General features: G+C 39.1%; 2 protein-coding genes across 5 annotated transcripts in view; one reads left to right on the forward strand and one right to left on the reverse strand.

Annotated features, from left to right (window-relative positions):
- Nucleotides 1-5: 5 nt before the first annotated feature.
- mars1 (methionyl-tRNA synthetase 1) lies at nt 6-15040 on the reverse strand. Of its 2 annotated transcripts, XM_058630918.1 has the most exons (22): nt 14750-15040; nt 12433-12523; nt 12087-12165; nt 11773-11904; nt 10931-11006; nt 10613-10800; nt 9601-9710; nt 9352-9468; nt 8935-9138; nt 7552-7753; nt 7264-7338; nt 6988-7158; nt 6433-6528; nt 5654-5771; nt 5242-5455; nt 3420-3551; nt 3090-3194; nt 2626-2821; nt 1999-2070; nt 1689-1715; nt 1266-1400; nt 6-612 (listed from the first exon to the last, which is right to left on the reverse strand). In XM_058630918.1, exons 1-22 carry the CDS (start codon nt 14868-14870, stop codon nt 460-462), a joined length of 2814 nt encoding a protein of 937 aa, XP_058486901.1. In that variant the 5' UTR covers nt 14871-15040; the 3' UTR covers nt 6-459. The 2 variants fall into 2 exon arrangements, with proteins under 2 accessions (XP_058486901.1, XP_058486902.1); XM_058630919.1 differs by lacking the exon at nt 1689-1715.
- Nucleotides 15041-15332: 292 nt separating this feature from the next.
- The window catches only part of arhgap9 (Rho GTPase activating protein 9), a 32875-nt gene continuing 32436 nt past the window's right edge, over nt 15333-15771 (forward strand). For all 3 annotated transcript variants that reach the window (XM_058630920.1, XM_058630923.1, XM_058630924.1), the window contains exon 1: nt 15333-15542. The gene's annotated coding sequence lies outside the window, so the exon portion shown is untranslated. The remainder of the gene's footprint in view (nt 15543-15771) is intronic.

Genomic DNA, 15771 nt, shown 5'->3' on the forward strand with positions numbered 1-15771 from the left:
GGAAATTAAATTTTAAGATCTGTTCAATTTCATTTATTACCTGATTCCAAAGGGTACTTGTAAATGCCAAATAAATTGAAAATCCACATGATAGAAAAAAAATCTTAAAATGCGCGACACACCTTCCAATGCTAATATCGTATGCCGACTTTATCACAGGGAGAGTATAAAATCAGTTTCTTTTGGTGTAGGGATTTGGCAGAATCCCTCCATTCTGTAGCTGCATTCATTTGACTCAGTCTGTGTGTTTTCATTTCCCTGTCGGCCTATACAGCATTTCATTAGTCCTCTGTGCCAATACCACATTGTCTTAGATCCTGTCACGGCTTTGCCGTAAGCTAATACCCTCATCTCTCGGTGTACATCTTGTTCCAATTCTCCTCTCACATACCTCAAACCATTTTATTCCTCCCTTCCTCTGACAATCCTCCATCATTTTGTTATCCTTTTGTTTCAGTCTCACTTCTTCTTGCTCTTCTGAGGTGCCGCAGGCTCCAGGCTCTTCCCCTCAGCCACAGCCAGCTGTTTCTTAAGGTCCAACAATTTGGCCACTTCTGCTGTGATCACTGCCTTCTCTGCCTTCTGGCCTTTGAGTGTTCGCACTTTGTCGCCCTGCGACAGACAAAACGACAGGGTTAATCCGATTTGTTTTCTTGTCAAATCTCAAAAAAGAAAACAACAGTTAGTCTTTTAGTAATTACACATCTGTCTGGGTCTGGAAATGTTTAGAGTTTAACGCTGTATGTCCAATTTAAATCGCTGCATTTAACGTAAAAATAATGTATAATTCAAATGTTAATACACAAATCGTTTTTGATGCATTACTTAGAAATTTTACATGTTTAGAGTTTAACACTATGTCCAATTTAATCACTGCATTTAACGTAAAAAGAATGTGTAATTCAAATATATTTATACATGAACCATTTTTGATGCATTAGTTACACATTTTACAAATTTTCTGACAAAACTGATATCAAACTGATTTACACTAATAAATGGAAGTACACCTTTATTTCTGTGGCTGGTCACTTGTTGCGTAAATTGCGTTATTAGATTTTTTGTGTGAACATCACGGTTGATAGAATTGCTCAGTTATTTAACACAGAGCCAGGGAATTAAAATATTTTAACTGTAGCATTATTTGATAACAGATAATTTGGATTCTGAATGAACAGAAACCGTACAGGGTGTATTTTTAGTGGATAAAATCACAGTGTTTTTTTAGCTGGATCGACAGTGTTGCCACCACCCAGCAATCTCACCTGCTCAGTCACAGCCTGAGTGAGAAGCTTGGCTTTCTCTGGGTCCGCGCCGTTTGCCGTCACCACCTCCGCAGCGGGAGCAGCGGTGGTTGGTACAGCAGCAGGCGGGCTGCTGGCAGCGTTCTGAGCCGTCTTCTGAGGGTGGAAGCAGACACATGATGTTTGAAACGGAGGCGATTTGACGGTTATTGTCTCTCAAAATGACTCGCCTAATTTCAGACAATAACACTCATCACTTCAAATGTCAGCCAGATTTTATGAGACACGACGTGTGAATGGACAATGAATCACATAGGACACGCATAGGACGGCTAGGAAATCCAAAAGTGTGAGGACACTAGATGAGCTGCTTAGTGTTAGTGATGGCGTGTGGTTTGTTTGACACAGCAGCACCAGCGTGCACACACACAAATTACTCAATACCTTTTTTTTTGGCGGTTCATCTTCAGGCTAAAGGCAGACACAATTGAGGGGAAGGTTTAGAGAGATTATTCTACATTTATAGGAGGGATACTTGATACATTATTAGTGCTTTCTCTGTGTCATGCTTCACTAGACAAAGACTTGAATTAAGTACAATTTCTTATTCCTCATGAGAGTATCACAGAGGCCAGTGAACGGCTTGGTATTTTCAATTCTTTCTTTGTTTAATTGTTCATGAAAAATCTACCTATAATACAACTCGACTTGGCGTGAATGAACTCCTCTGTAAGGCATCATAAACATCAAATACCTCCTGTCCACCAAATTTCTTCTTCAAAGCCTCAATCTGGTCCACCTCCAGTTTCTGGAACAATGGACTGACCTGTGATCAAAACAAGATAAATGCAGAAAATACTTAAAAATTGCAACTGTTAATGTAACCCAGTGTAGGCCAGTGTAGCTGAGTGCTCTGTGCTCATCTTTAAACAAGTTAACTTTGCAGGTTTGATCTTGATTACCACTCTACAATGATGGATAACACTGACGATCAAGGAGGGCATTTGTCAGAGAGCTTATACGCATGTATAAACTTGGTGTGTGACATTAGAACAGTGTTTCCTACTCCTTGTTTGGAGACATTGGTGATGGACTGCCTCATTGGCGGGCTGCTGCAGACACAGTCCACCACAATTAGGCCTGAAGGGACAAGTGGCCTGAGAGAAAGTTGGTGTTCGAAGGCTGGTGCTTAGAAAAACAGTTTAGGCTATTTATCCTTAAACATGTCTATGTGAGTAAACATGACCACAATATCCCCCAGTGTACTGAAATATTGACAGACTGTTGCATCCTCATTGTGTCACCCAGCATCGACATACCGGACAGCACTTTTACACATTTCCACGTGTAAGACCTGTGTGTGTTTAGTGGACATACTCACAGTGCCGATGCGGTGGCCCGCACTCAGGGAACAAACAAAGGTGCCAGTGCCTTGAAACATGGTACTGATACAAGACTGCGGGGCGTTGAGTTGATCCCTGATGGTTTGGCTGACTGTTGGTATGTAAGGTGACAGCATCACCGATAGCAAGCAGGCGATATTCACTGAGACACCAGTAACTGTGCCTGCACGCTGCCTGAGGAGGACAAACAGAGACAGATCATTATTCTAGTTTGCTCCAAATACCAATATACATGTCTTCTAAAACTTAAGGCAATGAATTTAGTCTTTGCAATGACATTACATTGTTCAGAGATGCATGACTGTGAACAAATTAGTAATTTTCCAAATGGTATGAGGTCGGTTTCTGCTTTAATCCTGAGTGATTACTTACACTTTGACACTGAAATACATCTACATGTCATAGAATTGCAAAGACAAATATCAACCAAATGCCATATCACCTGTCTGTTTCTCCTCCCTTGATCTTCTTCCATGGTTCATTGACTTGAATGTACTGGTTGCCATGACGTGAGATGTTCAGGATGTGCTTGAGAGCATCTCGGATTCTGGTGAAACATTTGATGTTGGCATTACAATGACAGCAGAACTATGGTGGTCTCCATTTATATCGAAATATGTGTTTATCTTCTTTAGTGTAAAGATGCATGATGATATTTCTAAATCCCAGAATAATTCATTCTTAAAAGTTATTTCAATGCAATTGGTAAATATCCCTCGAAATCTCAATATTGTTTCCTCCATGAATGCTTTTGACAAATAACTGCTCTTACTTGACTTTGTCCATGAGCTGGATGTACTGCTGCAGCTCCCAGCTCACCATGGCCAGCAGCTTCTTATCTTCCTGCAGTAGCTCCATCGCAGGCACACAGCTCTCAAAGAACCTGGTAACAAACATACCAGCTCTGCAGGAGAGAGAGGGAGATATGATTGAGACAGATCATAAAGTAGGGGGGTGTCAGGGGGGAAAATGTGTAAACAGAAGAAAGGCAGCAAGGGAAACATGGAGCCAGATAATGAGGGAAGGTCATGTTGCTTGACTAATTGTTTATAAATGATAAATATTGTTATTAAATGAAATAGACTTGTTCCACTTGTGTAAATGAACACAACAGTGCGGTGTGTTGAGTTTCTTCACAGCTTCACAGGATGTTTGTTTAGTCGTGTCTAATACAACAAAGCCGGTACAATTTACAATAAATTGTACTTTTAATGCATAAGCATGAACTTATGGCACTTTTTCCACTAGGTAATACTACCTCGCCTCGGCACGGACCGACTCTACATGGTTTGGTTGGTTTTCCATTACAATATAGCATGAAACTGCCATGACTTCGTCTTGTACGCGACACACACACACAAACTAGTGACTTGTAAAGGAGTTATTTTCGATGCACTGAATCATTAGAATCAGTTCATTAAAAAAATGTGTTCATTTGTACTTCCTCCATGACCGGAGCACAGACTCCCTCTAACACAGTCACTGAAGTGAAATACAGCAACAGGGGTTGTGATGCGGCTCGCTGCTTGCGATCGTCGGCTTTCAGCAGTGCTGTCCCTTAAAACACCAGACTCTGTTAAATGATGATAATTTTAGACATTTCCTTGCTAATGTTGGAGATTAACCCACATTTCCAGGATTGTTGAGTCGTATTAAATGAACTACAGTTTGGCATTGTTCGCTTTGACTCTTTTGTCGGACTTCTTGCTCATGACTCTTCCTGTGACGGCACTCTGACGACACTCTGACGACGTCACGCATAGTATTGGCTCAGCTCGCTTGGAACAGCAGGTACTAAAAAAGTACCAGATACTATCACTAATGGAAAAAAAAAACAAAAAAACTTTGCCAAATCCAGTCAAGTCATGCAAGTGGAAAAGTGCCATTAGAGTGATATTCTTATATTCTTGTTTTGGTCTCAGTAAGATGTCTTCCTGGGAAAATAAAGCACTATACTGCCACTGTGAAAATTGAACGTTTGCTGCTTTAAGGTTTTAGTTTTTAAAAAAATTGGATTTATGAAGCTGATCATCTGTGAAATTGTCAACAAAAAGTTGAAAATTAACAGCAACAAGCTGCAATAAAACATAGCAGGGTTTTTTTATGACTTTGAGAAAGCAGGAAATAAAATGGATGAACTGCTGTGAATGATGCAGTGATAGTGACTGAATCAGACAAGCACAGAATTCCATTTCTGAAGCTCTTTTTTTTTTTTTTACCTCCGACACCTTAGGCTGGATGCAATCTACAAGATATTTTTGAACCAATTAGGCATCAACGTTGCTGCCCCAGACCAATTTTGAAGATCAAGGTACTTTGAAAAAACCTGCTGAGAAAATTCTTTGATGTGGGATTTAACCCCGATCTTATAAAAATCATTTCAGGCAATGAAATTGGGGCTAAATTGCGCCATCCCCAAACAAATGTAGAAAATTGGAGTGAGCCATTTAAACTTCATAATTGGACTGGATGAGTTAGCTGCAAATTAGTTAGCGGAGCAACTTCAGGTGAACCGCCCCATTTTTAATTTCACTGGAGACTGAACTGAAATTAATAAAAAATTTAAATTAATTAAAAAAAAGACAATTACCAACCTGTTGATGAAGTTGCCCAAGTTGTTGAGCAGCTCGGAGTTGTTCTTCAAAGCCATGTCTGCCCAGGAGAAGGCCGAGTCCTGCCCTTCCGGACGCACATACAGCAGGTAAAATCGCCACACATCAGATGGGATTCCGGTGTCTTTCGCCATGTCTCCAAACACACCAACACCCCGGCTCTTGGAGAACTTGGTGTCCTCGTAATTCAGATATTCTGAGAGTAAGGTAGAGCACAAGTTAGTGTCGAAGCTAAATTTCCAGAGATCGTCATCATCATGTGATGATTAATTTACTGTCAAACAGAAACAAAGAGTTTTTACAGCCTTCTTAAGAGCTGTGATTCTCAATGTAATGCTCTTATAATATGAAAAATACACAAGAAATCAACCAGTCAGTTAGAATAAGTGATCACCAGTGGCAACGAGGTGGTTGACCAGAGTGTAGTTGTCTTGAGCTCCCAGCAGGGAGCACGGGAATACAACGCTGTGGAAGGGCACATTGTCTTTGGCCATGAAGTTATACAGCTCCACCTAGTGGCAGAGACACAGCAATGTACGGTGAGGATGACATCATATTAGATCATCATGAGATCATCCAGTTCAAAAAGGACTTATCAGCTCTCCCCAACCCCCCATCTCTCTCTCTCTCTCTCTCTCTCTCTCTCTCACACACACACACACACACACACAAACACACAAGTTCAATCCTAGTGATTTAAATGGAGAGACATGAGGAGTCAGTGAGAGTGAAGCAGATGTTGGGTCTTTTTAATCACGCTGCATTTAAAGTGCATCTAGCCAAGTGATAAAAGCAAACTAGCATGTTTGGAGTGACATTTTTTAAATTATGAAAATCACATGCACAAACAAAATGTCCAGTAATTCCACTTGTCTATGTAGAGATGATAAAAGCATCATGAACTGAGGTAAACTGCTCATGCTGAGACTCATCTTTATTTCTTTCAACCCATCCCACTGTCTAAAACTGAGTATATTTATTATCCATTATCAAACAGGTTATTTCTTCTATTTCCCATTAGAGTTACGTGTGGCTGGGGCACTGTTTCCAGATTAATTAAGTAATCAGCCTCATTCTGTGTTGTAAAGAGGACAGAATCTGTGCCATGCTTGACAATCAGTGTGGTAAATAATGTGACATGTGTTTGGTTAGGTTTGGGCTGGGAGGTTGTACCTGATGAGGATTCTTCCACCACTTTTGCCACTGGTCGGTATAGTTGGCGGTAACGGACAGATAACCAATTGGAGCATCAAACCAAACGTAGAATACCTGCAAAGGCAGAAAGAGAGTCATGTGTGAGATTTTGTGCTACAGAAAATCATTCTTAATTACATTAAGTTAATTAAGTTAATTAGTGTACAATGATTAGTAGTAGTATTAGTGAAAATAAAGATATCCCGGACAGAGAACATTCCCCAAGTAGAACAAGTGAGGCAATAGGGACCACTGTGGTGTCATCAGTCAATGTAACAATTAATGAAGGGCATTCTCATTTTCAAAGTTTAATTAGGAACTTGACCTTAGATTTAACGTGTCTACATCCATTATCTTTGCAACAAGTTACACAGCTGAGTTGTAAAGATGTATATTTCATTAATATGGGTTGAAAATATCTTCCAAAGAATGCAGAAATACCATATAAAAAAACAAAAAAACAAGCACATGCAATCCAACAGCAACATCTGTAATGTAGGAAATTATATTTTACTCTATATGACAGCATCAGACCTTCTCTTTAAAGTCAGGATGAGGTACTGGAGTTCCCCAATGCAGGTCCCTGGTGATGCAGCGAGGTTTGAGTCCGTCTCTCAGCCAGGAACGAGTGATCTGTTTGGCATTTGCCGTCCAGTCTCCTGTGCTGGTCGACTTGTCCAGCCACTGCTCCAACTGAGACTCTAGCTGCATTAGAGGAAGAGAGAACGAAATGTCTTGCGTCTTACTCTAAATCACAGCTCTAGAGAAGCGCAAATAGCTATTTTAAAAATGAAAAACAGAACTCCATACCTTTGGCAGGTCCAGGAAAAGATGTTTGGATGAGCGAATGTTTGGAGTCTGCCTGCAGACTTTACACTGAGGTTCCTGAGAGAACAGAAATGACAAATGAGGAATCTTTATCAAAACTAATTTTTTTACTGAAAAACGTGTCTGGCGTGCAAAGGCCTTTAAAGTGCAGCTACAATGCCACAACTGTAAATGAGCTAATTAAATAGTTCTATGGCCCAAGTGGTAAGCCATAACATCTTGTTGTCCTATATAATAACTTTGGCTATTCAAGCTGCTCTCTACACTCACCCTGAGTTCCACAGCATTAATAAGTCGCCCGCATTTGTCACACTGATCACCACGAGCATCTGGGTAGTTGCAGAAGGGACAGATGCCTTCGACAAAGCGGTCAGCCAGGAAACGCTGACAGCTCTCACAGCGTAGTTGCTCCACCGTGTCTTCCACAAGGAATCCATTCTTGTGGAGTCGCCAAAATATGTCCTGGGCGATCCTGAACAAAACATTAAAAAGAAAAGAGGGATGAGCTGGTTAAAAGAGTCTTAAAAAGGGTTGTTGATGAATGTGGGGGACAAATAATTAAACCTGACCACATTTATGCCTCCCAAGAAAGAAAATGATGTAAACTTTCTATGTCAATACAGCAATACAAGAAGCAGCGCAGTATGCCATAAAAGAAGGGGGGGGGTAGAGTTAGGGTTATTGATTAAGTTTAAAAATTATGATTCTTTGGTTGAATCCAGTATAAAGTATCTATTGGCCATTTTCAGTTTTCTAAGAATGTGGTGCTTGTGAAAAATGTACACACTCAAAGGTTTAATACTATTTTTTAATTAAGTGCCTCAATTTTGTTTTGAAATATCCTTACGTTAACTTAGCCCAGCATTCTAGTGTCAGTGTCATTGTTTAACGTATCTATAGAGACAGTTTATCCCTACGATCACCTTTTTTTTTTTGTTCTTAAAACGAAATGGTTTTAAAAAAAAGACACAAATATATATATTTTTCATTGCCTACTTGCTACTGTTCAAATATGGTATACAAGTACTTTACTTATTCACAGTGAGAGTCAACCCCAAAATAACTGGAATAACTGCTTTGAGGTTGTCTGCTTTAAAATATGTCTTAAAACAACGTCTGTGCAGACTAATAGTACATGGTATAAAGTTTGAATTGTTGAGTGAGGTCATTGTCTTAAAAAAAAAAAAGAAAAATAGTCAGCTATCAGCAGCACCAGTAGGGAAGGATACAGACAGACAAATGTAATTTAATAGGATTTCTTTTCTTTACTTGATAAACTGAAAAGTAAGCAACAACCTACATTCCACAATCATCCTTGATAATCTGCGAGATTAAATAAAGCAGAATTTATGGTTGCAAGGGCTAGACGGCCAGTATCTAGTGTGAGATTATAGTAATCCTGTGTTGTGTAATTTTACAGCACAGTCAGTGTATAGTAATTGTATGAAAACCTGTTTGTTTTTCCATACCAATGCCCAACAGGGTCAGAACCATAACCCAGGATCATGAAATTAGCTCTTGATAATTATAGCAGATGTCTGTAATTTTATCTTAATCTTTTGCTTTGTTGAAAAATCATGTTTTTAATTTTTCACATATCGGTAAATTTGATTTTTCCCCACTGTCGGCCCCTTCTTCCCTGCTTCTACTCACTCTGTCTGCTTCTCAGTGGTGGTTCTGCCGAAAAAGTCAAAGTCAATCTGGAACCACTTGTAAATGCTGGCATGAATAGCATGATACTTGTCACAGATCTGCTGTGGCGTCAGGCCCTCCTCTCTGGCCTTGTTTTCTGTAGCTGTGCCGTACTCATCTGTGCCACACACATACAGCAGGTTCCAGCCTCGCAGGCGGCCATACCTAAAAACAGATAATGGACAGATGGAGTGGGTGAGACAAGAGGTTGACGACGAGGCGAAGACATATGCAAAACATAAAAACAAGGAATTGGAGAAATTTAAAATTAAAAAGCACAAGGTCCGTAAAACATTGATGTGGAAATGAGATAAAGGACAACATGTTGGTGACTACTTTTCTAGCACCTGTGTAGAGAGAAAAGAATGCAACCCCTACCTGGAGAAGACGTCAGCACTCAGAACGCATCCAATAATGTTACCCAGGTGGGGAACATTGTTGACATAAGGTAAGGCACTGGCAACCAGGATGTTTTTCTTGTCCTCCTGTGGCAAACTGAGAAGACAAAAACAGAACTGAATTTGAATCAGGTCCAGAAAATGGTTCTAAACAACAACAACAACAACAACAACATGCAGTACCCACATTAGTATCTGCTCGATGTCTCGTTTGGAAAATAGCACTTACATGGGGTGTTGTCTCTCTTTAACCGGTGGGCTGGAGTTCAAACCTTGGCACCAGGTGAGGGCAGCAGCCTCCATCTCCTCCTCAGAAACCATACGTTCTCCCTCATCACACTGAACATGAAGATATAAAGAAAACATTAAGTGTAGATTACTGTAAGTTTTTTGGTCTATGAAGCAGATTTTTTTTTACCAAAGTGTTTGTACATTCATTATGATGTTTTACAGTTTTAAATTAGTGCAAGATTATAAACATTGTGAAAAATGACAAAATGATGCCCACTTTCCTTTAAAACATGAAAACCTTTAAAATCTTGGGACAGACCCAAATGCTAACTGAAAATAATCTGTCTGTTGTTAATAGTTCAGAATCAACCGTCTCTGGGGGTTTACCAAGTCTAACCATAATTTAAAAACGATTCATTTTCAAAATCATGCAGACAATTGAGAAGCCTTTCGTTTTTTTGACATTCATGTCTTGTCTTACATACTGCCATCAAAATTAATATTTATACTGAACCATCCCATCAAAAAGACAAACGCTAAGTCTTCTTGATGCTTCTTGTGACTCCCCGTGTCCTACCTCCTGCTGCAAAATGTGATTAACAACTGTTGAATCCTTAGAAATATTTTTTTTTTTTTATCTTCAACGCAGTGTTTTATGGTTTATGCCAACACAAATGTTAATTTAGCTTTTAAAGAGGTAGGTTGAGTCTCACCTCTACAAGGGAATTCTATTTCATTAAGTGTGGTGAGCTTATGTTGCAACTCATAAATTACTTGAACTGTCTTCCTAAGAAGATAAAAAAAAATGAGCAACAATGCTTGTCTTGTTAAGTGTTTTCTTTGTGCAAGTATAATTTCAAGAAAAAAGAAAAATAGAGAAACACACACAATGAATTTTCTTGAAAACTTCAAAGGAGGTTCCCGAGGCAAATGTAGTTACCACCCAGAATGCCTTTTGTGTAGTATGAAGGCTGTAAGTCGAATGGTTATCCTGATGATCTGGCACATACCTCAGCAGGGGTGCCGTTGTTAGTTGGTTGTGCGTCTCGGCACACGCTGCTCTGGGGGAGAGGCTGCCTCTGCATGTAGCTCTTCATGCCCTGCAGGCCTTTTCCCTGCAGCACTTTCTGAGCAGCAGACTGGAAACTGTGCCGAGCAGCCACATGGTCAAACCAGGCCTTCAAAGACTTATATTCACCTGCATGAAGTAAGGATTGGAGTAGGAATGAGTTGTACAAAATTCAACACTTAAACATTCAAACAAGTTCATTGACAGACAATGTGTGTTTGACCAACAACAAATTACTTTGACATTTATTGTCACTTACCCAGTGCAAGTGAAGAGTCCGACAAAAAAGGGTACAGCGCAGCCGACAAAACAACGTCAGCAACTGAAATGGCTTCCTAAACAAAACACAATTGAAGAATATTCATTAATTCATTTTTTTTTTTTTTTCAATTACACTACAATTTTCAATTACACTTCCCACAGTCCAAAAACATGCAGAGGTTAATTGGAAGCTCTGTGACATTAATTATGCCACACTATTCCTGAATTGTCCTAACTAGACTGAGATTGGGGCATTAGCCAGCAGATTAGTCAGCTATCTGAAAATGATAAGCCAACATAATAGTCTGTAATAGTGTGGACATCCAGATACAGTTGAACATGCTTTATTTTCATGTGGCCAATTTAAAACCACCTGTTTAGTGAACTGGCTGACCTGAGGCTTTTATGTTTTTCCTTTCAATCAATTTCCATTATTGAGAAGAACTACTACATTGCCATTAAACGCAGTTTAAAGCATTTCATCATGCAACTGGTCTATATGTGAAAACATAAAGAGACAGCATTGGACCTGTCAGTGTACAGCCTGGTGGAAATTATTAGAAGAAAGTACCCTCGAGCCATGTTGATGCTGAACAAATGAAATGCATGACATAAACAGATGACTTGTTGCTGCCAGGGCTGCAAATATGCACACTCCTTGGCACATGTGTAACATCATGAACTTTTGACTGAAAAATCATGAAAATCATACAGACTAAAAATACAATTTGACAGCCTATGGTTGTCTTAATCTTAAATCGTTGGATGATGTATTGCAGCAGATTGGCCAATGCAAAATAAAAACACAAAACAGCTGAACAAGAGACTTCAATACAGTACCCCTGTTAAATATGGCAAGTTTTGCTTGCTCAAGCCTTGGTCCAAGTAGTTTAGGGACGCCTGGAGGACGTTAAACACGTCTGAACTTTTTCCTTGCACCACTGCCATGTGAAGAGCCTGAAGCAGTGCAGGCTGTGTGAAGAGGCCAAAACAAAGGTTAATTAGAATTGATCAATGAAATTCAGTCAAGCAGTAAATCAAATGAGGTTAAGATTTCTCTTTAGGCACTACAACGAAAATACAGGTATACAACACACTCAAGCATTGTAAATGGATTGTGTAGAAAATAGAATTGTTTTTTATGTGGAGTTTACCTGAAGTTCTGTGGCCTCCCATTCAAGCCACTGATTGCAAAGCTGATTGGATTCTTGTCCTTTTACTTCAAACAAGTATCTGAGGTGTTGTTGGGAAGAAAGAACAAGTGGTTTTAGTGATCGCAGCAAGAAAACCACTAGGAAAATGAATCTCTAAGGTGTTTGTATGGATCAACACAGACTACCCTTAAGTGACATGTTAGAATTTTAGAAATATAAAAAGTTATTTGGAGTCAGTAGGTAAAGCCTTCACATTTATAGCGAATTGGTATTCATAAATGAAAATCAATCAATAAAATGTGCTATGAAATGAATGGAATGGTAAAAGGTAAAATGATCTACTGACTGGCAGATTGCATTTGAGCTGAAAATGTGCAGACCACTGGGCAGGAGGAGGGCTGGCAAAGCTGGACGGCTAAGAAAGGGCACCACTCTCTCTGTAAAGAAAAAAAATACAGATTGTGAGTTTGTTTAAATGATTCTACATATAACAGAACAGAGCAGACAAGACTGATATGGATTTATGAATATTTCCAGAAAAGTACCATAAATCCTTTTTTCTAACCTGTTGTCTTAAAAGGGAAGAAATATCTACGGCTGTTAGCAGTACATACGGTTTTATTTATTTTAAAACATTCTGGGAGAAGGATGCATTTTAATTCATCATTGTATAGTCAAAGACAAATAATAACGCCACACTGCCAGTGCTTAAGTGCTTAGAGGATAATCCTGTGATCAAATTCTTAGCCACAATACTCATCAGCAAAGTTACTTTAATGGTCTGTGAAGAACACATAGGTCAATCTGAATGTCAAGGATCAGAACTCGTGGCAGATCACCATATGAAAAGATTCCAATTACATTTTTTTTTAGATGTCTTTACTTTGATGGTTCATTCACTTGTTTTATGGTGCCTCAGGGATTGAATGCATTTTAAAACACTACCTTTACAGCAGAAATAACACTTTTGTTCAATTGTTTAATGATATCCATTGTAATAAATGTGAAAAATGTCAAACATTGTATGAAAAAACTGACAAAAAACAAACAAAGTACTATGTCAGGGATACTTGTGACTTATATGATCGACCTTGCATACTTTGGCAACCACTGTTGGTGTACATGGTATTATTTATTTATTTCTGAGTAGAAATTACTCCAATATACAAGGCAAGGAAGAAGATGTAGTTATGTCCCTTATGATCAATACATAGTGTATTCTGTTGTCAATTAAAACCAATTCATGTTAACTGATAGTAGTAAGTAGTAAGTTAACCTAGTGTGGAGTAATTGTGTTAAACCAGCATTTTCTTAAAAATGAATGCAGGGACGATTGATTTGGTTTAAATTTAGCTTCTTCTTTTTCAGTTACAAATTCCACACCAACCTAGTTTAGGCCACGTTAGCCATCTTTCTTTCCTCTTTCAATAAATAAGTTAACCTACAATTTCATGTATTCATAACTTATCTTTTGTTGTGGGGGGAGCTGGAGCCAATTTTAGTTGATAATGGGCAGGAGGGAAGTTTCCAATTATTCCAGCCCCAATCTGCATGTCTACATGACTATAGGAGGAAGCTTAACTATTTGGGGAAAACATGCACACCTCACACAGATATTTAAATTTTCAGGGTCACCAGTTATCCATTAATTCAAGGTTTGTCCTTGTGTGCAGCCTGTTCTGTCTGGCACTGACTTTAACTTTAGACACCATTCACAGGGGGTGTGTAAAGTTAGCAGAACCATCCATTAAAATTGTGATTTTTACAAAAGGCATCAGGGTATGACAAATAGCAAATCACTTTTCACCCTGTCATCTTTAATATTTTATAGATTACTATCTAGTGAAGCAATTTAGAGACTAATAACTCCAAGAAAATGCATATTATTTTTTTAGGGGTGGAAAAACTTTTCAGAATCTGAACATTTGGAGCAGGGCTGCCCACTTATTACACAATTACTATTTAAACATGGTTTGTTATCAGCACAGCTTCTGATTTCAGCCTTTTAAATGTGATTTTTATTTTCTTGTTTCATTGCTCCTGTATGACAGACATAATGTTTTTGTTTTCTGAACAAGACATTTAAGCACAATATTATTTTGAGGCTTGGGAATAACAGATACACATTTTAGCATTGATATTAATGATAATGAGAATAATTGTTGTTGACATTACATTACATTACATGTCATTTAGCACATTTGTTGACGGGTTTCCAGTCAGATGTAGGTGTATGGTGCAACTGTCACATACACTAGCATGCTATACCAAAGTAGCTACAAGCAATAGTCACGTGGCTAAATCTTTTTGGTATTTGAAGAGGGTTTTAAAAACACAAATCAAATATTTAAATCATTTTCTGATATTTTGCGAACGAAACAACTAACCACTTTATCGAGAAAATTTGACAAATTATTGCTAGTGAAAATTCTCGTTCGTTAAATTCCTAAATGAGAGACTTTTCTAGTTGCCTCTCAAATGTAAGTGTATTGTACACACTGTTCATTCACTCTTGCCTACAGCTAACGCGCTATACCCCAGTGCTAACCCTCACCTAATTCAGCTACAACTCAAACATCCTGAGCTAATGACAGTTGTTGTTATCTGTCATTTCTGTGTGACTGACATAGAAAATGTGGCGCTAACTAACCATGCTTTCTTACCTTCATGGTTGACACACTGAACGCCACACTGAACTCCAGTCTCTTCTAGCGCAGCTAACACCTTCAGACACTGCGGGTTACCTTCACTCACGAAGAGCCTTATTTGGCCGTTTGAAGCCATTTCGCTGTGTTGGGACAGAATGTGAGACTAACAGGAGTGAAGGCAGCAATTTTACTACGAGAAAAGTCCAGCAGCTGTTCGTAGTAACTTCCCGGCGAATGCCGACTCCTCACTAGCTGATGCAAGCAATGGCGGTCTCTGGTACATGGCGGAGTTGTAGTTTTGGTGCAGTGGTCGTGTTGTTGACACAAACTACATCTGTCTGTTTAAAGAACTACATCTACCACAAAAGCATCTCCCGGAGCGTGGATTCGCCGCACAGTGGTTGCACTTGTTTTTAATTCCAACGTAGCCCCACCGAGCGGGATACTTCTGGTCATGTTTCTTTATTACTTTCCGGGCGATGCGTTGTAATGAATCGTGCGCACCACAACACCGCTTGCTCTGATTGGTCCAATGTAACACAACATCTTAGCCAATCTAACGTGTTCATTGCAGGCATTTTTATCCGCTTAAAGAGACCGGAGGTACCGCCAACCTGGACTGTTGTCGAGCAACCTAATGCCATTGTATGACTGTTAATTTGCAAAAGTCCACGGTAGAGTTGATTTTATTATTACTATGTTCTTTACTTTCTTCAAAGTATGTGAAGTTGTAACTCTTCAAACTCAGCGAGACGCAACTCAAAAACACTTCAGAAACGCAACTGAGCTGTCATCTCATCGCTGCAAGGTAAGTGATGCTGTGGCCCTCGTGTACAAATACTTCAGCTCGTCTGACCTGTCAGTGAGGTTTTCTCCTGTTCGTTCTCCTGCACTAATATTAAAGAGCAGCGCAGGACAAATACGATGCTCAGAAAATGGTATTGAAAGATACCATATTGAAAGATAAAGGTAGATCATTAGATCTACATACATGTACGTGTGATTGATATATACATATAAACATATATATATATATA

This window comes from Solea solea, chromosome 6 (assembly GCF_958295425.1).
Source record: "Solea solea chromosome 6, fSolSol10.1, whole genome shotgun sequence".
Classification (NCBI taxonomy): Eukaryota; Metazoa; Chordata; class Actinopteri; order Pleuronectiformes; family Soleidae; genus Solea; species Solea solea.